The following is a 25,281-nucleotide window of genomic DNA, read 5'->3' on the forward strand; positions in this document are numbered from 1 at the left end:
AGAGGTGCTACTTCAGAATTGAATTTCTGAACGAAATCAGCCCTCATTGAAAGATTGATCTAATAGTGAAGTAAAACGATGGGTGACCATAGATACTGCAGCTTTTACTAAAATATTAGAGCTTCACCGAATGTCGTTTTATCCCGAAGTGAACTGATACATCCTCTTATTTAGCTTTCGGGGACCACATGATCAATACTTGGCAATTAAATAACCAGAGCATGCGTGGTAGGATTATTTGCACTTTTTGGGACCAATGGTGCTATAGGGTGTCCTTCCAAGAGAATTTGCTTCCTGTGTGCGTCTTGTCTCAAATCTAATTCTCAAACTCCTTTTTACCATATTCTTTTCAATTTCTGGATGCCTATTCAACCAAAAAAATTCTAATAACTTCCGTCTATGTCACCCCAGTACTTAATGCGCGGCCCAGTTACAGATCACTTGACATCATTTAGTTAATCATTATGTTAATATGTTGCTCGTGTATCGGGGGGGGGGGGGGGGGGGGTAGACTATGAACCCACTAAACTGGAGGGGGGATTGTGGACAAAAGGTGAAAAGAAATCTCGTTATAACTTTGTAAATAGTATTTGAAGGACAAAAGAAACCGAAAACGAAAAATATCACTTTTATCTTACTTTTCACGGGTTTGGTCTCTACAACTCTGTTACTATTTCATAATAGTCATATAATCAAAAAGAGAAATATGTTACTATTTCATAATAAAAATATAATCAAAACATAAAAAGTTTAATCCGTGGAAGTCAAAAGTTTATTCAGACGCTGATTTTTTGTGACACGAAATGAACAGAAAAATTTTAGTTTCCTCTTTCAACCTCTCAAAATATTATTTCGAAAATATGGTTTTTTAGATGTCTTCTTTTGTTTTTGCCCGAAAACAAATACGATTGAAGAATTGTGATACTCATGATAAAACTAAGTTTTTTTTTAGCGAAAAAGGCAAATAAACAACGAAACTGAAAAGAAACTGTTTCGCGCATCTGTTTGCTGCCCTTTTCAGTTATGTAAGAGTTTTCTGGAATTTATGGGTTATGTTTTGTGGACTCTTTGTATCAATGTAGGCAGTATTTAAATACTAAAAGCTCGAACGGATTTCGGAAAACAGTTTTCTCCATATTTGCAAGCACTTACGCTAAATATCCATCCCAAATTTCATTTGAAAATTGATTTAAGTTTATTCAAAATGTACGTGGTTGGTTATTGGCTACCTGAGACCAGAACAGCGAAAATCTAGATTAAAAGAAAACGGATTTTTTTTTGTTTATCCCGTTGATTTTTCATGATGCTTCAGATTACTTGCTAATTTGAGCTCTCATATATGCTTACAGTTGACTCTTCAGTGAATTAGAAAAATAAAGATACGGTTTTTAGCTATATTTTTTTGTTTCTGCTCGAAACCGAACTCAATTGAACAACTTTGATACTACTGATGCAAAAAATAGACTAAATTTTTTTTAGCGAAAAAGGCAAATGAACAACGAAACTGAAATAACTGGCGCATCTCTTTTCTGCTTTTTTTGGTTATGTAAGAATTTCTGGAAATGGAATTTCTTTTATGGTTTCTATATTGTGGACTCGCTATTTCGATGTGGGCAGTATTTATATGCTAAAAAGTCAAACGGATTTCAGAAAAAAGTGTCGATTTCTGCAAGCACTTACGCTAAATCCCCATCCCAAGGTTCATATGAAATTGGATTTTAGTTTGATTCAAAATGTACGTGGTTGGTTATCGGCTACCTGAGACCAGAACAACAAAAATCTAGATTTTTAACAAAACGGAATAAAGCTTTTTTCCTTTTACCGTTGATTATTCCTGATGCTTCAGATGACTTTATAATTTGAGCTCTCATACAGGCTCAGTTGACTCTATTTCAGTGAATTAAAAATGTAAAGCTTCACTGGAATAAGTTTTGCATTCATTTAAAATTAAGTAATTCAAATCAGGATTTTTCTTAGAAAAGTTGCTAATCATTTTTTTTCGCAAACTCAAGCTATGCCTTTTAAGCTGTCTTTTTTGGGATTGTTTTGACCATTAAATTTTTGTGTGGTTTTTGAAGGGTTAATTTAACATATGAAAATAAGCAATTGACAAAAAAAGGACAAATTGATCTTTCAATTTTTTTAGGTTATTTCACTTTGTATTTGAGCTGTTGACTTGATCTTTTTTGTTAGTTGTCTTTTTGTCTCATTTGCTATTTAACTAATATTCGCTATTAGTGTTTTCAATGGCTTTTTCAAATAAAAAGAAATTGTAATATTTCATAGTCAATAAGAAAGATTGCTCGTTATTACAAGATAAATTTTCAGAACCATGTCTTTTAGGTATTTAATGGTTCCATTTCATTGTCAGCTGAATTGAGTACGGGAGGAAATTGTTTAACATCAGATTTAATAAATTTAGAATAATGAGAAAAATTATTGTTTTTCAACACCGCTCCACTCTAAACTAATATGTCGAATTGTAGACATACCTTCTCCATTTTCCAGTATTAGTTAAAACATTTGTTTTGCACGCATCCGAACCAACCAACTCGCTGGAGCTAATTGATGTACAAAATTGTCTGTTTCTCAATTTAAAGTTGTCAATATAAAAGCTTTCTGTGACTTATATAGTAAACATTGAAAAAATCTTCACTAAAATTCAAAATTCTTCGAATAAAGGACGCATGAGTTATAAATAATTTTATATTAATTTTAAGCCAAAAAGAGAGCTTAATTTACTTTAATTTTTTAATTCATTTCTTAAACTAAAAGTTTTCAACTGGCGCTTCTTTTCAACTTTAAGTTTCTTTTATTTTGTGCAACGCAATTAATTTTGCGTCTGGTAAAATTGTATCAACATGTGGGTTCTAAATTCTTAGGTTTCTCGTACTCAAGGTTGCAACGGAAAATGCTTTCATTTTAGCTTCGAAATAGCTCTCTGTCTAAAAAAAGATGTTTCTTGCAAACTTGAGTGAGACGTCTGTTGGATCATACTATGCTACACAGTCTCGCGCGAGCCGCCTTGTTATCAAATCGTTTGTTTAACATTATATAATGGGAGGGAAAGCAAAATATAATGGTGACGACCCGCAAAACCCATCCGGGACCCCTCTACTTCTACTACGACCATAGTTCCAGGATTTATTGCCGAAAGGTCGTCAAACATGAAAAACTGCGGGTTTAAATTAAATTGCAAAAAGTGCTTCAAATGTCGGATGTGCCCTTCCCCATGTCACCGTGTTATGCTCCCCAAAAACAATTGGATAGCACATTTCTAAGAAAAAAAAGATTCGCTCAAAGAATGCATTTTGCTCAAAGATCCGTTTTATGAAAGCGTTAAGAAGCAACCTATGTGTTCGTGAAATTACACTGCTTTATTTTTAATTACAAGGCTAGGCTAGACGCGCTTTCGGCCCGACTGGTGTCCTCCAGAAATCCTAGCTCTGCTGTGAAGATCTATAAGCCTTTTTTAAATCGACGGTCGAAAAAAAATCTAGGCATTCAAATGAATATTCAGATTGCTCGAGGCACTCAAAATGCGCATTTGTTTGCTAATGTTGGCCGCATCGAACTAGAATTTCCGGGTCTTTCCCATTATAGCCCCCCCCCCCCCCCACCATGAAAATATAGCCCCCATTATGGTATATTTATCATGATGGGGGGGCTATAGGTTATCTGATCACTAAGCTGGGGGGGGGGGGGGCTATAATGGGAAAGACCCGAATTTCCTACATTTCTCTGCATGATCAAAACTTGACCTTTCAGCTGATTTCTGAGGTTTCCGAACCCTTCGCTTGCGTTGATGGGACATACTAAACTACCCTTTGTTTCGCAGACTAGCAATTTTTCTGGTTTCAGATAGCAGAATGGCCGTGGAAGCTGATCAGGTTGTTATTTATTCCTGATTTTAACCAAAAATGACATTATCGCGATGGTACAACCTTCATTAAATGTATTACCCTTGTTTCAGCTCACGGATGACGAGGTGCGGGAGGGGGAGGAGTTGAAAAGAAAGCTTCAGAAGAAACATAAAAAGACAGTGAAGAAGGTAGGACTCAGTTTTTGAGTTTCGAAGATCTTTGTTTTATTTAAAAAGCAAGTAACTCTTAAAAGACAAAAGCGACATTTTGTCTCCGGTGATTTATTTCACCATTAGTCGCTTGGCGAGAGAGACACATTTTATTTTAATGAGATAGCTTTAATTCAAATTGATCTAATAAAACTTGTATTCCCACAAAATAATAAATTACAAAAAGCGGCGAGTGTGGTTATTATGTTGGTTGTACAGGTTTCAGGTGTTTCAGAGTTAATCCAGACGACTGTTAATCCAAAACTGATAACAGATCCGAAACTATTGATAAACGTTTTTGTTCTTCTGAAAGCATGGATTCACATTTTTTGGATAAAAAATTGATAAAGGTATAACCAGTTGCCACTGGCTAAATAAATTAACATTCAAATATTTCCCTGATATTTTAACCATTCAACTTTTTTTGGCATTTGGTAGAAGTTTTATTCTCACGAACTAAACTATTTGATTCAGCTGGGAACTCTCGAGGACAGCCAAGACTTTGGAGCATCAAAAGAAATTACTATAAAGCGACCAAAGAAGGCAAGGAAACCAAAAACTGATCAAGAGCATGATGAACCAACGGAAGGTGAAACTGCTTCGGTGTCAAGAGACGAGAGGCCGGAAAGAATTGATGACACTGCATCCAGAGTAGATAGGAGCGAAGATGCCCCAGACAGCTCAGCAGTTGAGCGACCAACTAGTTCTAGAACAGCAGATGAAAGTATGTTATAGTGATTGATTATTGTTCTGATTAATTGCTCCCCAGCGAAATTTGAAGCAATTGTTATAAACATGTCTTTTTTACGCAAAATTTTTGCCTTTTCAAACTTTTCGCAAATGTAAAATGCTCATTATAAACTAAGCCGCTAATTTATTCACCGATAGTTTATCACGATAAGTTTATCTCTATCACTATCACATTTATCACGATAAGTGTTTCAATTTTAAGTGGTTTTATCTATATTTTTCCATTAATATGAGGGTTAGTGTATAATAAGCTCAACAACACGGCTCGCGCGAGTCTGTGCGTAGCACAGAATGTTCCCACACACCTCTCATTAAAAAAAAAAACTTTGAAGTTATGCCAGAGAAACCGTGGGGAGTATCCGAAAGCAACTTATATGCATTGGAGAAATGTACTTGTACTGTTTGAACCAAAAATTTGACGTCTTTAAAAAACAGACTCTAGAAAGATGACTATTTTACAATCAGAGAGACACAGTAAATCATACAAACACACACAAACTGCACGCAGTACACAAAACACCAACACGTGCAAAGCCCATTACCAAAACAGATTTAAAAAAATTGTATCAGTTGGTCACTAGTCAAGGTTTGTCACTGTTAATTTAGTTTTTCTTTGTTTTTTTTCTAAAAAACTAGGTGTTGACTTTTTGAGGCAATTAAATTGCAAAAAGTCGCAGCAGTTTTATCAGCGGGATTTAAAAACAGAGTTCCGGCATTGGACTCATTTGAAGCGGCAGTTTGTCGCAAATGTTAAGTAGTTCTAATTTTTCTTTCTGAGTTTTTGCACTCTGCCTCTATTTGAGTCTAACATTTGAATGCACTCTCTCTCACACTAACTATCACTCTCTCATACACACAAACCACACACTTAAAGAACACACCCATAAATACACCCAAACAACGCGCACATGCACAAATACAGATACAATCCCACCACCAAAAACTTATCTTTTCAATATTTTCTTCTTGGCATCAAATCATTACTCAAAACATCTAATCATTACTCAATCAGTACTCTTTTCTCGTCACCGTGTTTCATATGGCTTGACTGTTTCTTAGAAAAATAGGTTTGGACTTCTTTGGGCAATTTTAAAATTGATAGTAAAATCTGAAATGAACTGTTTGAAGGTTTTCGAAGTTTTTATCAGTTTTAATGTTGCTTGACCATAAGAGGGCAATTATTTTTTTCAAAACATTGCAGATGTGTCATCAGTGATTTAAAAACAAACTGACATGGACCGGACATATTTAAATCTGCATTTTGTTGTAAATTTTAATTTTTCTTTTTGCCAGTTCTCTACTCTCTACCTCGATTTGTGTATAACATTTGAAGGAAATGTTTCTCTCTCACTAACTCTCTCTCCTTCTCTCTCTCTTAATCACATAATAGACACATTGAAAATACTCACACCCTTACTTACACCCACACAGGCGCGCACGCGCAGAAATACGAACCTCGCCATCCAAAAAAAAACACGTTTTTTGGCATCTGATATTCACACAATGTTCGTCATCGCTCATTTGTGTCCTGATTGTTGTTTCTTCTGAAAATTTAGGGCTGGAATACTTGGAATATTTAGGAGCGGATTTCTTTTGGCAAAAATTACGCAGACGTTTTGAAAGCGAGATATAACAGATGTTTAGAAAAATTTTAATTTTTCAATACTTCTGACAGCTTTTGCTCTCTACCTCTCGTTGTTTTTCACAATTAAAGGAACGTTGAAAACTGTTCTTAAAGCCTCTGATTCAGTAGCTTTGAGGAGAGTTAGTTTCCAGTAAATTTAATGTATTGGCCTTTTCCCTCTTTAAATTAAGAGTAAGTTTCCTTTCAAAAGAAATTTTCTTTCTTCATACGAGGAGTTTCGCAATCAATTAAAGATTAAGTTTTTCAATTTACAGAAACGCCCAAAGACTGGAAAAGATCAGTTCGTAGAGAAATATCAAATTTTTTCATTTTCAAAAAATTGTGAGCATATATTTTGTCAACCTGTCAATCCATGAACTCTTTATTTTTCAAATTCAATTGTTTTTCCTTATGCTAGAGAATATTAGTTTGGGCAATCTTGTCTGACATTATAAAGATTGTTAATAAAAAAGATAGGAAGAGATTTCTTTTTTAAATTGTGAACAAGGTTTTGAAAATACTCAATTGGTTAGTTCTGATTAATTGAGATTCTCTGTGAAATAACTCTGCTATTTAGAGAAGAATATTTTTTTCTGCTTTTAATTTTACGTTTTCAAATTTTCATATTCGGAGCTAAATTGCCTGAAGTGTTATAGTTCCTAAAAAAATTTATACAGAAAAAAATGCTTTGTACAATAGTTTTTAACCAGCACAAAACAGAAACACAGATAGAAATGTCTATGAACATTGCTTGAGAAGAAACCAAATTTTTCCACCATTTTTGAAGTTTTTCGGTCGTATCAGTTAATTTGTTAATTTTTAGGCTTGAAACTCTAAAGCATTATTGAAAAATCTACATTTAACCTCACAAATTTTAATACCGTATTTTTCGTTTGTTTCTGTCTTTAATTACAATGCGATTTAAACCTCCCCGTCCCGCCTCCGAGCGATCGTTCTTTTTCCTTCTCAATTTTTCCTTCTAAATCTCCTTTTTCAAATTTCTGATGCTTTTAAATAAAAATGGAAACTTGGTCCTGAGGGCCAGATAGTTGTGTCTTCCCTTCTTTCTCTACGATGCGTAAACAAAAGGTGAAAATTTGACTGAAGAAAAAAGCCAGCCTCACATATATATTCCTCCGTTTTTTAAATGTTGGAACATTATGGAGGATCGATAATTTGCGCTCACTTATAATGTCCCAACTCATCAATAAAATATTGAAAAAAGTAAATAGGAAATAATTATATGATCGAGGAAACGTGTTCTGATTTATACAGCTACTATAATTTTTCACGTGCATAATTAATACGTTGATCATTATAAAAAGTATTATTGCTGCGTTCATCGAAAAAAAATCAGAAAGCTAAAGGTGCGAAACACATTGAAAAGTATGTTTTTGCTGTTAATTTCTACATTGCGTTCCGGCCTGCAAATTTCGGAACTGTTACGTCCTCATAGGACTTGAAGAAAATCTTGAGTTAATACCCACTTAATTCTAAGTAAGCGCAGGTGAGAGCCGGAACGAATAGTCCTCTCAGTAACAAGGCTCTGAAAGGAAACATTTCTACAATTTTTTATTTGGTATAGTTTCTTTTACGAAAAACTTTTTCAACTGACGGGCTACATGTCATCATGCTCAACCTAAAAGAAGTGGATTGATTCGCTAAAAACAAAGATTGACGCTAGTAACGACTAAAAGAGAACATTATTAGGCCTTTTTCTTATAAAACCTTTTAATTCTCGCCTGAAAGCACGAACAAATTTAAAAGTCCCCTTCAGGTTTGATAGGTGTTTCATCTAATTTTCGCTTTTGCTTTTTTGAAAGCCTTGAACTTTTCTTTTCGAAAATTATTTTCTATGCATAATTTTTACTTAATTAATCAATATAAAGATCATTTCTTGGTACTTTTCGGGGATAAATTAAATATTTATAAGAGAACCAGAGAATACTGAATGTTACTGCACGGAAATCAAGCAAAACGGAAATCAAAAAAGAAAATTAGGGCTTAATCCGTCGTATTTTCAAGAAGTTTTCGAGGATGTTGCTATTTTTGTCGCTGCCAGAAGAAGTGATTATCTGCAGCTTAACAAGAAATATCAGGTTGATAATGTATCAGGTTGTTGATAATGTAATGTCTCCTAATTGATTCTAAAAGAAATGAAAAATTTCTAAAAGAAATGAAGAAATGCTCGAATCGCTTTTGAGCTGTGATAACTAAATAACGTCGTCCGCATTCTTCAAATGCCTTGCTGGAAAAAATTGTTGGACAAGCAGAATAAAAAAATTGATATTTTTGGCACTTATTTCTGTCATTTTGTACTGGAATTTGCTGATGTTTTGTTCTTGGAGCCACATACAGCTGTAATTTAGATTCTGATTGTATTTGAAAGGTGAAAAGGCGGGAAAGTTGAAAAAAATAGACAAATTTTAATATATTTATCTCCTTTAAATCAAAAACTAAAAGATGCCGCGCGACAGTCTTTCGAGAGCATTTCGTCCCCGCATCTGGTTTATTATGGAAGCGAAATAAATTATAACAATGTGAAGCAATTTAAGCTTTTTTTCATCAACTGAGCGAAACAGTCAAGACGAGGCTTCTCAAGGACTTTCCGTTTCGGGTACAATCCGTTTTTAACTCAAACTCTTCTGCGTTCCGTACGTGTTATCTGTCGGCTACAATTTTCGAGTAAAACTTTCGACTTTTAAGTTGAACTACCCTTTGTTATTTAGATTTTGTTTTTAGATTCATCAGTTGCTCTCAAACGAAATGCCAAGCTACTGACTGTTCAAAATCAATTTGCTACTGTTTTGACTTCTCGAGTAAAATTTATGATATATGACTTCATTGTTTTTGCTAAAGTGCTCTCTCATTGGGAATTTCGAGCAACTGAATTCAAATTGTGACTTTTTACTAAAATACAAACAAAAAAGGCCTTTGTAAGCTCTAATACCGTCATTTAAAGCCTCCCAGTAAAACCTATTGCCCTCTACTTCCGTCTCCCGACTGTAACATGCACAATAAAATCGAGTCTCGGTGAGTCGTTCGAGAGCAATTTGTCAGATAATTAGTGGGTTATGTTTGTGGTCGTTAATAGCCGACTACCGATTCAGTTGCTACGTCTTATCAAATTTTCCAAATCCTTTGCTCTAAATTTTCTTGCTACATTTAGATCACCCTTCAAAATTTAAAGGACAACAATTTTACTTAGTTACCTCTACTGTTCCTCAAATAATTTGCATCGTGATATCATTTGATAGTCATTTGACTGGTCTTTTGCCTTTGATTAAGTCAAATCCAAATCCAAATTGGGCTGCTTAGACAATGCTGTCCTTAGCCCGCCAAATTCATGTCTCTAATAAGCGCTCTCCACTGACTACGACATCCAGCCATTTCCTTGGTCGAATCAAACCATTGCTTTTCCCAATTTTTCAATGACAGTTTTGGAGTCTTAACTTGTTTTTTTTTCAGATCGCCTCGGACATTTGTTCTGCAGCTTTTTCGTTTTCCTCCAGGAGCTCTTTTCCAATTCTCGCCTTTTTCAAATTCCAATACTGCGTTGGAAATGTCAGATGGTTTCATGCGTAGAACATGTCCCAGCCATTTCATTCGGCGTTTTCTTATGGTCAAGAGAATCAGATCGCATTTCGCAACGGACGATACTAATTCTCTAGGGAGGTCTTGCCCTTGGTGGAGACATCGTCGTAGGCAGCGGTTTTCAAAAGACTAAACTTTTGAGGTCACATTCTTTCATTGGCCAACTTTCACATCCGTATAAAAGTACACTTCTCACGCATGCCTTATATAACTTGACTTTGATTGATTGAGGAATGTTTCTTTGGTTCCATATTTTCTTCAGTTTATTAAAGCTTCCTGCGGCTTTTCCAATTTTAGCTTTGACTTCCGATGTTAGATTGCCGTCTAATTTATTTTTGCTTTCCAGATGTGTGAATTCATCAACACGCTCTAGTTCTTCGCCGTATACAAAGAATTTCTGGTATTCATCATTGGAGCAGAATTTGGTTTTTCCAACGTTCAGTTGTAGGCCCAAAAGCGATGCATTGTTAGTAACATTATCAAGTAGCTTCTGTGCGTTCTTACCATTGTCGTCTATTGGACAAATATCATCTGCAAAATCAAGATCTGTTACCCCATGTTTTCTAGAGTAATGCCGAATAAATTATTTGAAAGCGCTTGTTCCCTTATCCAGTCAATAGTAAGATTAAACAAAAAAGGGGAAAGGATGGATCCTTGCCTAACTCCTGAAAATTTTGAATTTGCGGGACATTGCGTTATAAACTCGAACTTGAATGTAGGTTTCGGAGTACATTGCTTTGAAAACGTTTGAAGCTTTTTCGGGAAGTCCGAGATTTTTGCAGATGTTCCAAATGCACATCCGATCGAGGCTGTCGAAAGCAGCTGCTTTAAAATCTATGAAGATTAAATAAATTATTCTCCTAGCTCTTCGCGCTGCTCCAGAATCTGCGGAATTGCAAAGTTTTGGTCTCTACATCCTTTGTTCGACTTGAAACCGGCTTGGTTTGGCCGTCCGCAATATAACGGTTCCAATCTTTTTTTCATAACTGCTTCGTATCTTAAAAGCAATAGTTTGAAACGAGATACCTCTGTAATTCGTGCAGTTGGTTTTATCGCCCATCTTGAACAGAGGAATTAATAGTGCGGTTTTCCGTTCGGATGGCATCGATTCGCTAGCCCATATACGTTGCAGGAGTTGGGTTATGCTACGTGTAACTGCATTGCTTCCTTCCAGATACAGCTTGGGAAGAATGTTGTCCAATCCGGCGGCTTTGTTTCTTAGTTTATTTATGGCTTCTTTTGCTTCCCAGGTCGTCGGAAGATCTATGCCAACCTCTGAGACGGGTTTGAACGACTTGTCAGTTATCATGGTAACAGCTGGTGGTGGGCGGTTCAGGAGACGCTCGAAATGGTTTGCCCAATCTTCATTTCTCTCTTTTGTGTCCTGAACTGTGTGGCCGTCAGCATTCTTTATCGTTTCACTGATACAGGCTCGTTTACCTGCTAGCTTTAAGTCAAATCATTAATAGGTATTTATTAATAGGTAATCATTAAAAGGTAAATCATTAAGTCAAATCATTATTAGGTATTTTGATTGGGGATGAACTTGTCGCATTCTTCCTTCTTAATCACGCACGAGCCTGTCCCAGGCATAAGCAGACAGTGAGGGAAAATTTTGAACCATTGTTTACTCAAGACAGTGAACGACCTGGTTTTTAATGATTTTTTGAAAAATTTGGGGAATGAATTTTAAAGTTAATGAAATACGAAATGTAATGTTCAAAGTGGTTCTTCCGATGTTAATTAGTTTAGTCAACAGTGATTATTGAGATGACAAAGTGTAGTGCTGATATATATATATATATATATATATATATATATATATAATTTGTAGATTCAATCCAATTTGCTGGGAAAGTTTTTGATTTGCCCTGCTCTTGTTGACTTTACGACCGAATTTAAGTTGCCAAGCCGCTTGCTCAATGCTAACTTTTCAAAGATTTCATTGATTTAACTGTCCAAAGATTTCACTGACTTATTTTATTACAAATTTTTAAATTTATAACAGGTGGCAAATTTCGGCGAAAAACGATTTTCAGTCTTGGAGCTATTAAACGCTTTTTTCTCACTATTGTTTCTCAACAGAGAATTGAGTTGACAAGAATTTTGGGAGTCTTCAAGTTATTATATTTAATAGCCGTCGTCAGCCTCTCAGTGGCTGTTTTTTAAGAGCTCTCCCTTTTTACGACTCGAAGATGAGTGTTTGTGGATTGTCTTTTTTATTGGCAATTTTGTTGGAGTGTATTCAAAATAGGAAATGAAGGGCTTGAAATTAAAGTGTTTAGGTCAATTTGCTGAAGAGCTACGAAAAGAAAGATTGGTTTTCTGTTCATGTCGCTTATTTGAGAGAGAGCGAGAAAAGTAGGTGTGAAATATTTTTCACTGAGCGAGCAAAGTTTAAGGAATGAGCACGCGCGTTATTTTGAAAGCAGTTTTTCAAATTTTAACTTCAACTTTCTCAATTTTCTGAACTGGTGTTAGAGCGTTTGGAAACATTTTTGACCTTTTCAAGGAATTTTTACTCTTGGTGTCAATTGTGCCATTTTGCCTTGTTTTAAGCTTTTTAAGAAATTTTTGTATGTGTTTTTAAAAGTTTTGATAGGTTTTAGGGAGTTTTGTGGTTAAAATCATTTTTTAGGCGCTCTCCTTTTTTTAAATTTCGCCTTACCTTTTGAGCACGTTTTTCGTTTTACATTAGTCACGATTTTGACGCTTGACTTCTGACTTGCATCACTCACTATTTCAACTGAATGGATTTTGAATTCTTTCACGCAATGTAATGAATACATTCAAAGTCAAAAGAGGAAAATTAGAAGAAACGGGATCAACCGATAAAGCCCTGTCATAAGGTCATAGTGCATTAGGTTATCAAAGTTCGCTGGAGCGATTGCTAGCTGACATTAGGCTTAATAGCTTTCAGTTTAGAAGCTGAATTAGGTAGTTTTAGTATCTCTATTTATTAAATTTTTCGTCATTTTCTATCTCTTTTTTTCTTTTTCTGTTTCAATCACGACGTTTGGCAACGTCGGCTATTTTTTGGCAATTGCCCTGCTATTTTTTTCAATTTTGAGTTTTTTTTGTTAAAATCGAGTGTATTTTTGTCTTTTTTCTTTAACTTTTTTGACTTATTTCAAATTTTTTGTTTCTCGTAATCTTCTCTGCTATTTTTATCTAAGAGCATTTTTTTGGTATTATTATTATGATAAGACACTTGAAAATTAGATTACAAATTTCTTTACTTTTTTTATATGTGTTAATGTCTTTCTAAAAAGTGTGGGGTGAGTGATCCAAAAACAATTTGATGAAAATTTTTCTCCGATTATTGGCTTGGAAGTTGCATTTTCGTTACTTGCATTATTTTGTAGAGAAATTGATCCAATCTTAGACAGTTTTTTTTCTTTTGGCCTTCAACTTCCGCATTCCTCGGTTTCCTCTTTGTGTACGGGTTTGATTATCGGTCAATTGGCAATAATTTGTTTCAAACTGCCTGTATTCTTGTATTACAAAGTCATTTTCTGACAGTTGTTTCGGGGCCGCATATTAAAGTATGTTTTTAAGATGCTTTTTGAATTTTTGTCAGTTGAATTTCTCATGTAGTTTTTCTGGTTGATGTTTCAAAGTATTTAGTATATTCAAGTATAAGTTGCATTAGGTCCGTTAGGTTAGACCGTGAAGTTTTTTTTAATTCGCTGTACCTTTTGGTCACGTTTTCCGTTTTACCTGTCACGATTTCCGTTTTACATGTCTGTTTTGTGATTTACCTCGCGCCTTGTCTCAACTGAATGGATTTCCAATTCTTTCACCCATTTAATTACGCAATGTATTGAATAGATTAATGGCAAAAAGAGAAAAATTAAAAGGAAGCGGGATAAACCGATAGAGACCGGTCATTAAATCAAAGTGCATTAGGTTAAAGTTCATTAGAGCGATTGCTAGCTGACATTGGTATTAAGCTTAATAGCTTTAAATTTGGAAGGTGAATTAAGTATAATTTTAGAATTTAACTGCAACTGCACACCAAATTAGAGATTTTTGACACTAGGAAGAAAATTCAGTCAATTCAGTCTCTTCTGTCTCCATTTTCTGTTTCAATCACGATGTGCATCAAGGTCCTCAAAGGCTGCTCTTTTTCGCAATATGCGGGCTCTGTTTTGATTGGTCGCGTGAGCTGTCTAGATCATAATCATATTATGGTTTCTATTTTGATGTCAAAAACCATCACAATTCTGAATTACTTTATGAACCAAAGATAAATGTTTCTCTTATCGAAACTCTTTTCTAGCTCAGAGCGTTTTAGTTTTTATTTCAAAATGATTTCTGACAAAAACATATTTTAATCATTGATCCGAGCTTTGGGTTAATTGCTCTCGAAGAAATTTTAAAGCAATTATTGTAAGCATTACTAACCTACACCCAACTGACTACTGCTCCCACCTACCCAACCCCCTCCTCCATCTTTCACCTATTTCCTTTGTTTTTACGAAGCTGCAGAAATCATATAGAAAATGAGCGCACTATACTATTTATTTGAAGTCTTTTTATAGCTGCGAAGCTGTAAGCTGAGCGTAGCTATATTGCGGTGATCTTGGTTTTTTTTACAATTCAAAGAATTTGAATTGTATTGGGGCGCTGTCTTTAAGATCTATTCACACATTTTCATGATTTTTGAAGTCAAATTGGAGTAGTGATTTTGGTCACGCCGAAGCAGGAAATGGAGCGAAAAAGCGAGTGGTTTTGCGGCGTGAATTTTTTTCGCTCTAATTTTAAAGTAGAGTGCAAAAATGGTGTTTAAACAAAAATTCGGTTTCTCGGTAGTGGTTTTTTGTTCACATGCGGCAATTTCACTCTGATTTTTACTGTTTTTTCGATTTTTTGGATCGGATTTTTTTTCTAAATGGTTTTCCCAATCCATTCACAGCTCATTCTACGCCAAGTTTTTTGTTTGAAGTAAATTTTCTCGCTAGTGGTTTTTTTGTTCACATGCGGAATTTCGACATTGATTTTGTTTTTTTTTCTTATTTTTTTATCTGATTTTTTTAAAATGGTTTTCTCAATTCACTCATAGTCCATTCTAGGTCTAGTTTTTCTGTTTAGTCAATGAAAATTCTTTGAATTGTACGTCAGGACTTGTCCTGCTATGTTTTTTTGTTTCGTCGTCTGACGCTCTTTTTTCGCTTTACATTTGTTCACATAGCAAAGCTGAAAAAGTCAAATTTTCTGAATGACTTCTTCCTCTCACTAACGGCATTTGCGCGCGTGACGTCATTTCTCACTCGCTTTAGCAAAAGTTTTTAGGTTATTTGCGTGATTAGATTTTGATCATACGTGACTTACCTCACTCAATAAAATGACTTTTGCTCTTTAAAACTTAAGTTTAATTTGAATTTGTTTAAGGTCAAAGGAACTCCTATGTGCAGTAAAGGTCCCTAATAAGAGGCTTCCGTGGAATGAATTTTAACAAGCTTTATTAATTTATCGCTGAATGTTTTTAGCCTAGTTTTTTGATCGGCGTCGATTTTTTTTTTCAATTTAGATCTGTATCTGTTCCTATCTCTATTATATGGCACGCAGGTCTATTCTTTCGCAGCTATTCCGGCAATCTGCCGGCTATGTTAATGTTTTAACTGTCTGCCGGCTTCATTTTCGTGTATTAAAATTCCAGGACCTCAAAGTTCATCTGCCTAAATTACGAATTATTTTTTGTTTATCAGGCACTGCTGTTGGCGATGACACCTCAGAAATCCCAGAAATTAGAACTGATACTGCAAAACCGTCCAAACACAAAGCGGCTCTGCAGAAAAAACTACAGGCAAAGCTAGACAAGGTGAAAGAAACGAAAAGGGCCGAAGAGTCGGAATCTGTAGCTCAGACAACGTCGGTGTCTAAACGACTCAGGTCTTTGAGGGGGAAGAGTATGGTGACTCGGTTTGAAACTGAGGAAGAGATTGCGAGAGGGGAGGAGCTGGAAAAGACTCTGAAGACCCGGAGCAGATTTAGAGAGGCTGTCCGGGAAGCTAAGAAAAAGGTGAAGGTTTTATTCGTTGATAGAAAGAAAGAAAGAATTAATTTCGTTGTTGAATAATAAACAAGCAACGTGGACAAATAACGAGATCAGAGCGATCTTCTTTTTCAATTGCCCAATAAATTACTGACAACGATGACTTGATAAACCTTCGTTCAATACATGCAAAATATAGCACAAATTAACAAATTATTCAGATAGGACATCAATTCAATAAACTAGAGTAGCACATGTTCAACATTGTTGTTCGCTTCAGTTAAAAACGAATCTAATTAGCTCGTAGTTCGACACCAGATATGAGTTTTTCAATTTATGAGAGAAACTTGTCACCTCAGCTTGGCTACCATTATCTAAATTAGCGGGAATTATGTGCATTATCTTTAATTTGTTATTAATAGCCACACAGCGATAGCTGGGGCTATTATTGGCCTTCTCTTGGTTTTTTACAATTCAAAGAATTTGAATTGTATTGGGGCGCTGTCTTTTTACAATTCAAAGAATTTGAATTGTATTGGGGCGCTGTCTTTTTTTTTAAGATCTGTTCACACATTTTCATGATGTTTGAAGTCAAATTGGAGTAGTGATTTTGGTCACGCCGAAACAGGAAATGGAGGGAAAAAGCGAGTGGTTTTGCGGCCTGAAATTTTTTCGCTCTAATTTTAAAGTAGAGTGCAAAAATGGTGTTTAAACAAAAATTCGGTAGTGGTTTTTTGTTCACATGCGGCAATTTCACTCTGATTTTTACTGTTTTTTCGATTTTTGATCGGATTTTTTTCTAAATGGTTTTTCCAATCCATTCACAGCTCATTCTAGGCCTAGTTTTTTGTTTGAAATAAATTTTCAGTTCTCGCTAATGTTTTTTTGTTCATATGTGGAATTTTGACATTGATTTTTTGTTTCTTTTTTATTTTAGATCTGATTTTTTTAAAAATGGTTTTCTCAATTCATTCATAGTCCACTCTAGGTGTAGTTGTTCTGTTTAGTCAATGAAAATTCTTTGAATTGTACGTCAGGACTTGTCAAAGAATTTGAATTGTATTGGGGCGCTGTCTTTTTAAGATCTGTTCACACATTTTCATGATTTTTGAAGTCAAATTGGAGTAGTGATTTTGGTCACGTCGAAACAGGAAATGGAGCGAAAAAGCGAGTGGTTTTGCGGCCTGAAATTTTTTCACTCTAATTTTAAAGTAGAGTGAGAATACGGTGTTTGAACAAAAATTCGCTTTATCGATAGTGGTTTTTTGTTCACATGCGGCAATTTCACTTTGATTATTTCTGTTTTTTCGATTTTTTGGATCGGATTTTTTTCTAAATAGTTTTCCCAATCGATTCATAGTCCGTTATAGGTCTAGTTTTCTGTTTAGTCAATGAAAATTCTGTGAATTGTACGTCAGGACTTGTCCTGCTATGTTTTTTTATTTCGTCGTCATGATTTTTGTTACGACCATATGACGTCACAGCCACTTTTTGTTCATTCGTTCATGCAATTTCAACTGAACTGCATGTGTGACGTCATTTTTCGCTCTTAGTGGAGCGAGTTTTTTCGTTCATGCGCGCGATTAAATTTTTGGTCACACTTGACTTACCTCACTCTCAAAAATGACTTCCTCACTTTGAAATTGACTTTTATTTACTTTAATTCAAAGAGATAAGGTCAAATGGGTGTGTGTCACTCTAAATGAAGGTTATTTGAGATCAGCTAATAGAGGCAGCAATAACTTAAACAGATTTTTAATCAAAATGTAACAGATCAGCCTTCAATGAAAAGACGAATTTTTTTGGTCTGTCGTTTTTACTGTTTTTTTAAGACTGCCGATCCACAAATCTATTGCGGCTATTTTCTGGCAATCTGCCAGCTATGTTATAGTTTAGCACCTCTAAAACGTATTGAATTGCGCTCCAACTTCTTTTTAAAAAATGGTTCCTTTAGCAAGTTAAGAATCCCACTTCTGGTTCTCCGGTCGTTCGATTTAAATTGAAACTAATTATTGCAGAAATATTGCTGGTGTAGACCATTGATTGATTTCAGAAAAAATTTAATTAATTGGTATATGTGTAACTCGTAGGTAGTCAACGAGTGCCTCAAAAATATCATCGCAGTGATCGCCTTTTTTCTAAAATATGTTACTTTTAAAATTTTTTTCTGCAATAGGTAGATCGGTAGAAGCGGTGAGTAGGTACAGCAACCATAAATCAAGGCACCATATTGAATTAGTGGTGTCACATTCGAATTGTAGTAAGACATTAGTTCATTCCGAGGAACATAATGTCTGAGTTTTACTAGTATACCACATTGTTTACTTAGCTTACTTTGCACATGATCGATATGAGCTCGAAAGAAGAACTTATTATCTTTTTTTACCCCAATATATTTACAGTATTGCTCAACTTTGATGTCAGTTTTGTTTAATTGGAAACTAAGATTTGCCGGGCCTTTTTTCAAGTTAAGTTGAATTGTTTTACTAAGATTAAGCACAAGCTTGTTACTCTCAAGCCAAAAGTTTATGCTATCTAAATCTGACTTTATATTTTCAACAGAGCACCCAACTGCGTCTATGTTAGTGTCGTCAGCAAAAAGTAAAATTTCAACATTTTTACAGACTAAAGGAAGGTCGTTTATTTATATTAAAAACAGAAGAGAGCCCAAAATCGATCCTTGAGGAACACCGTTTTTGATTTCGCACCAATCAGAAGAAGTACCATTAATTACAACTTGCTGCATTCTATTACTCAGATAAGAGTTAAACCATTTCCAGCAGTTGCCTCTAATTCCATATCTCTCTAGTTTTTCCAAAAGAAATTTATGATTGATAGTATCAAAAGCCTTTTTTTAAATCCAAAAAGAAACTAACTATAGTCGAATGTTGTTGTCTCATGCGAACAGTTTCGGTTAGCTCAACTAGTGCATCAATTACACTATGCTTAGATCTAAAACCAAACTGCTTCTCATAAAATAAAGAGAATTTCTCAAAATATTGGTACACGCGATTGTACATAGCTCTTTTAAAAATTTTACTGAAAACTACAAGTGAAATTGGCCTTATAATTATTTTGGTCAAGTTTAGACCCCTCTTTTTGCAGTGGGAGAACTCTTGCTCGAGCCAGTTCTTTAGGAAAAATACCTTTGTCAAATGAAAAATTTATCAGAAACACTAGGTAGGGGTTGATGACATCTGAAGATAATTTGATTAGTAAGTTACTTATATCATCAACACCTGAAGATGATTTGTTGTCAAGATTAGTTAAAATATCCCCCACCTCTCTCGCAATAGTTTTGTAAAGATACATGGAGCATTGGCGTCTAGGAAAAGGAGGTTGGAAACTTTTATTTAGGTGCCTACTGACTTGATGTCCTATGGAAGCAAAAAAATTGTTGAACTCGTTTGCATTATTTTTATCCGAATGTTCATCAAACTTCTGATAACAGCTGCTTAGGATTGGAAAATTCTGTGATTTATATAATTTGCCTTTAATCTCATTGAGTAGTTTAAAAGTCACTAGAGTTTCCTAAACTTTTTTGGAAAGAATTTAGATAGAAGTGTTTCTTGCGCAATTTTAATTGCTTTTCTAGCCTTCTTCTACACTCGTTGAATTTCTTCAGCAGGTCATTGTTATTTTTGTTTTCTTTATATTTATAATAAGCATGCTTTCTTTTTTGGCGTAAATTTTTTAACCTATTATCAAACCACTTCGGAACTTTTTGTTACTTTTTAAAGGAGCAAAGTCTTCTGTCTCTTTAAGAAAAAGTTGGTTAAATGTGGAAAGCGTTGCAAGGATCGACACTTTTGTAAATAATGCCACTGTTTTTGTTAAGATGTGCTTCCAATGCCATTTTATAACGGCTCACAGCATCCTGATTTTTTATAAAGCTAGTATCTCGGAACATTAAATCAATTTTTTTATGTCTTCACTTGTTCGTCACGTTAGAATAACGGGATTATTCACGTTCAGGGACTTCTACAGAAACATGCTTACCTACCCAAATTTTGATAAATGAAATGGTCCAAGCAAGAACTGTACTCATTAGTTGAACTTGTTGGTTCGTGAGAGGAAATACAGAAACCATTTGCTTTAATGCTGTTCAAGTAATTTCTGCTCAGCAAATTATTTTTCATAATATCCAAATTCATATCACCACAAATAATGACTGACCTGTTGCTCGAACTTAGATTTTCTAACAACTTATCCGTCATATTGACAAATTCAATTTTGTTCGAGCGTGGTGGGTTATATAAAACTATAGTTTTAAACGTTTGATTTTTTTTGCAAATATCTAGACAAAGAGCTGATAACATTTTTGCACGAGTTTTTATTTCCCTTTGAGCAGACAATCTTTCATAGCTAATTAAAACACCCACGTGCACATTTATAATGCCAAAAGTCGGCAAAGCCAGACGTTAAAATGCCAGAAGTTACTACTTAGCCAGAAGTTGACTTCCATTTTTCCCTAGCAGCATGGTTACGTGACTGCAGAAGTCACTTTAAAATTCCGACTTAATATCTCTAACTGCTTCGCGGTTCTCAATAAACTCCAGAAGTTATCATTGACTTCAAGCAGAGTCACGTAACAATTACTTAAGTTGGTATTAGCCATTTTAGTTAACAGATATCATTGATAAGGTGTATGAATTTCAGTAGGTTTTTGGCTATCAATTAACATGCTGACCAAATTGATCGAAGATCTATTATTGTTTGAAAGTTACATGGATGTTAAGCATTACAACTTTATAAATTTTGTCCCGAGAAGATAATACTATGAACAGTTAAATCGTTTAAATGGTCCTAATTTTTGGTAAAAATTGGCTTTCCAAGAGCATAAAATAGCTGTCAAATTGGGTCTTATAGCACCCCCACCCCTCCACGAAATTATGGACCTCCCCAGTATGGTATAATTACCTTGATGGGTGGTATAGGTTATATGACCATTAAGCTGGGAGAGGGGGGGCTATAATGGGAAGACCTGTCAAATTATTGGATGGTTTTTAGTTCGAGATACCGTCAGAGCAGGAATGCTACGACTTTTTCACCAAAACATGGGACGACCCTGCCGATCTCGAGGAACCAGAAAAAGAAGAACCGGCTGTTGTAGAGGAGGTCACTGGGGAAGAGGGCGGAGAGGTTAAAGTGAAGACTGCAGCTACCCTGTTTGACCTGGATTCCATTGTGTTGAAACGACCACCAGAGTATGTCCCGAATAGAAAGCGATTGGAAGATGAAGAAAGTCGATACTTTGTCCCAACTATGCGACCAGGTGTGATCTTTCCTCTAAAAACACAGCCCGTTTTTTCACCTAACTTTCTGGCCAACAATTTTTGGCCACCTATTGTTCGGATTCTCTTTGAAGTTTTAAACGATTTAGTATGAAGTTTGACTTTAATTGCTCTCAAACGGAGTTTGTAGCAATTATATTAGTCCTGTCGGTCTTTTTACGCAATTTTTTGCTTGACCAATTTTTCGTCTGACGCATTTGAGTTTTCGTCCTCAAACACGGGATAAACCGGTAGCGCCCAGCGGGCATTAAGTGCTCTTAGAGCCTTTCAGCTCATTAGTCTTTAAGTATGCGATTCGCAGAAACTGTTTTGAAGACATACTTATGGTGTGTAGGGCGGTTAGAGAATGACTCCCTCCCTCCCCCCCCCCTGCTTTATCCCCGGTGCAACCCCCCCCCCCCCTGCTGCGCTCACTTACGCCCCTTCTTCAGTTAAGCTAAAGCTAGCCTCACTAAACCGTGCCTAGCTATTGACGAAGCCAACCGCTCGCCGGTTGTTTGAGAGCATTTCGCCCGACGTTAGTCGGTTGGTTATGTTTTGACTTTGAAGGTTGACATACACTTAGTTAAAGTCTAACTACCTGTTCTGGCAAATTTGGCTTTCATCAGTAGACAGATTACGACTCTGCATTTTGAAGGTAGTTACAGCCGCAGTCGTCGGCCAAAATTTTAGATCGTAGATGTTGTAAGAGAGATGTTAGTTGCTCTCAAAGAAGGTTTGTAACAGTTATTTGGGTCACGTTGGTGTTTTAGGACAATTTTCTGGTTCTGGTTAATCGATTTTTTGTCAAATGGATTTGAGTCGTTTCCTTAGAAACAGGTTAACCCAGTAGAGCACACGGACAGTTAGTTTTTCTGTGCAGTTCTTGTGCTCTGAGTTTCAGTACGACTTCGCTCAGAACTTTTTATGCTTCCAAATGACCGAGTTTTGTTCACTGGCCTGAATATTGATTAACCACACATCACTTTCCGCGTCCTCAAAATGACTTTGCTTACTTTAATTGAAGCAATTGAGGCCAAACCAACTTAAGTCTCGGAGAAGTTCTGTAAGAGTTTGACTGGTCTCTAACTGCCACGAAACTGATGAGAAGGCAGAAATTTTTGGCGTAGAAGACAATTTTCGGACCAATTCTATCACATTTATCATCTCTTAAATTTATCTGTGCCACCCTATCTTTAAGCCAATATTTATCTTGCTACCTGTCACCAAGTTAGATTAGCCAAGTAGTTCTGTCGACAACTTTTTCCCAAGTGACTTCTTGTACCATTTCCCAGAGCTTTTAACTATCTGAAACGCTGAATTTTTGAATCTATTCTGCCCTCTCAGCTTAGTGTGCATAAAGCTTCTAAGCTCCCCCCCCCCCCCCAAGAGTACGTGCTATTTTTTACATAGTAATGTGCTAAATAACAATACATAATTTGTAACGAGGGGGGGGGGGGGGGGGGGGTGACAAAATAGATCCGGATGTTCATCTAAAATTAATCTAATTCCTATCTGGTCATTGACTAACGAGCAAATTATTGCAGCTGAAGATGGTTACAAACTACCAGAGGGACAAGAGAGGCGCTTTCTGGAGGAAGAGGGACTGTATGTTGGGGAGAAACCTCTTGTCTCTCTGAGGAATGTGAACAAAATGGAACAGAGAATTCTGAAGGAAGACGACAGGGTATGATATCGATCAACTAAGAATAATCAATGAGTTGAAACAGAATTGAACATGAATTTGTCAGTCCATTGTGGGCTGAAGATTGAATGAACAGAAATATTTGACCCGTTAGTTTGCTATCAAAATGCGGACAAAATGCAATAACTGATCAACGTGAATTTACCAGAGGCAATGCTGTTTTTTCACGTAGTAATTTTAAATCATAAAGCAGATTTTTCCCCTTTGACATGCGACAATTTAATTTCCCGGGACAGCTGTTGTTTCCCGTTACGGGGGTTGTCAAGTGTACCAGCAGATCAGACACTGGCGTTAACGGATAGGCTGTATGTATGTAGCGTTTTTGTGGGGCTTATATCTGAAAATGAGTTGGTATTTTTTGTTAGCCCGAGAGGTGGTTTGCCGAGAATGGACACTTAGTGATGTGCAGTGACCCGTTGAAGCACTACCCCACGAAGCCCATCATCTATTCGCAAGAAGAGTTGGAGCCGGAGTTGCAGACTGTATACGTTAAGGTATAGAGATATTTGCGACTTCTCAAAACCAGGCAACCTAAATGGCCTTTAGATGTAATAGCGAGGCTCCAAAAACTTAATTGCTCTCGAACCAAGTTTGAAGCAACTATTGTAAACGTGTTGATCTTCTTTTTATGCAAATTGTTTTTTGCTGTTTTGACTTTTACGCCCTTGACTGTTGTGACTATTACGCTCTTGACTTTTGCATATTCTAAATATCTCTCTCATTCACAAGTGTCAGCAGCTGAACTCTATTTGCGCCAGTTTAGTACTAAAAGTCAAATGAAAAGTTCGACGAAATTGGTATCATTGTTTTTTACTTTAGTTTTTAATAGCAGTTAGTGGTATTTAATAACCTCTAATGACGTCCACCACACTGACGCAGGCTGCAGTAGATTCCAGCTACCACCAGTTGTCCGAGAGCAATTCTTGCGACGTTAGTCGTTTATGTTAGGCGGTTATTAAGAGCCGTCGTCAGCTACTCAAAGGACTATTCTTTAGGAGCTATCCTTTTTTTTGAAACTCTAAGATGCCTAGTGATTGCGCATCTTTTCTTGATCTAGTTTTATAATTGCTCTCAAACCAAGTTTGTAGCAATTGTATCAGTCCTGTCGGTCTTTTTTATGCGATTTTTCGCTCTGACCCATTTGACTTTTCGTCCTCAAAAACGTGTTAAACAGGTAGCGCTCAGTGGGCATTAAGTGCTCTTAGAGCCTTTCGGCTCTGTTTCAGCTCAAACTGTTTTGGAGACTTATACTTATGGTTTGAAGGGAGGTTATTGACCCCCCCACCCCTCACACTATTACCCCTCACCCCCTTCTCCATCAGCCCCCCCGGTGCACCTCTCCCCCAGGTGTCACGGAACCTCCTCTAGGGATTGATAGTAGGTTACTGCATAGTTTTTACTGGTAGTAGAATGGTTTCAACATTTTGTGATCACGAATTTCAGCATTTTTACAAAATGTGCGATTTTTTTTTCAATCTTTTTGACATTTAGTTTTTAATTGCTCTTGAGCGTAGTTCATAGCAATTATTGTAAACGTGTGTGTCTTTTTTATGCAAAATTTTTGCTTGACAATTTTGACTTTTCGAGTGACTTTTACGCCCTTGACTTTTTGCATTTTGCGTGATCTAAAATTCTCTCTCAATCACAATTTCAAGCAGCTGAACTCAATTGGCGGCAATTTAATACTAAAAGTCAAATGAAAAGTGCGCCGAAACTGGTGCCATTTTTTACTTTAAATCTTACTGTGGTATATGTTAACCTCTGACGTTGTTATTTGAAATACACCTTCGCATTTCTTAGTCCCATTTAGGCACCCCCCCCCCCCCCCCGACTGAAGCAGGCTGCAATTGATTAGAGCTCCCACTAGTCGTTCAAGAGCAATTCTTCCGACGTTTAGTCGGTTATGTCCATTATGCACGTCCTTCCAGACGCAGGGGCCAGAAAGCTTCCTTAAGATTTTGATAATAAGTAACTGAAATATTTTATATGCCATGGAATGGTTTTTAACTTTTTAATATCACAATTTTAAGCAATTTTTTGGATAAAACTTGCATTTTTTTTCCAATTTTTTGTGAAAATGTTTGTCGTTTTTATGCTTTTCCGGCCTCAGGAGCCAAGGAACCTGCTCTAGGTTTTGAAAATAGGCAACTGTATAGTTTCTAATTGTAATGGTATGTTTTTCCAGGTTTTAACATAATGAATTTTAGAATATTTTTTTTTTACAAAATTTGCAATTTTCAGATTTTGAAATTTATTGTCATACTT

General features: G+C 35.9%; 1 protein-coding gene across 8 annotated transcripts in view; it reads left to right on the forward strand.

Annotated features, from left to right (window-relative positions):
* The first annotated feature begins 3,865 nt into the window (after window positions 1-3,865).
* Window positions 3,866-25,281, forward strand: part of LOC142341864 (coiled-coil and C2 domain-containing protein 2A-like) — a 145,852-nt gene continuing 124,436 nt past the window's right edge. For all 8 annotated transcript variants that reach the window (XM_075393141.1, XM_075393146.1, XM_075393142.1 and 5 more), the window contains exons 1-7: window positions 3,866-3,890; window positions 3,974-4,051; window positions 4,547-4,796; window positions 15,752-16,065; window positions 21,049-21,313; window positions 22,859-22,998; window positions 23,382-23,510. In XM_075393141.1, coding sequence (XP_075249256.1) covers window positions 3,870-3,890; window positions 3,974-4,051; window positions 4,547-4,796; window positions 15,752-16,065; window positions 21,049-21,313; window positions 22,859-22,998; window positions 23,382-23,510 — 1,197 coding nt within the window. In that variant the 5' untranslated portion in view covers window positions 3,866-3,869. The remainder of the gene's footprint in view (window positions 3,891-3,973; window positions 4,052-4,546; window positions 4,797-15,751; window positions 16,066-21,048; window positions 21,314-22,858; window positions 22,999-23,381; window positions 23,511-25,281) is intronic.

The sequence above is a fragment of the Convolutriloba macropyga genome, chromosome 6, assembly GCF_964194025.1.
Source record: "Convolutriloba macropyga chromosome 6, txConMacr16.3, whole genome shotgun sequence".
Taxonomy (NCBI): domain Eukaryota; kingdom Metazoa; phylum Xenacoelomorpha; order Acoela; family Convolutidae; genus Convolutriloba; species Convolutriloba macropyga.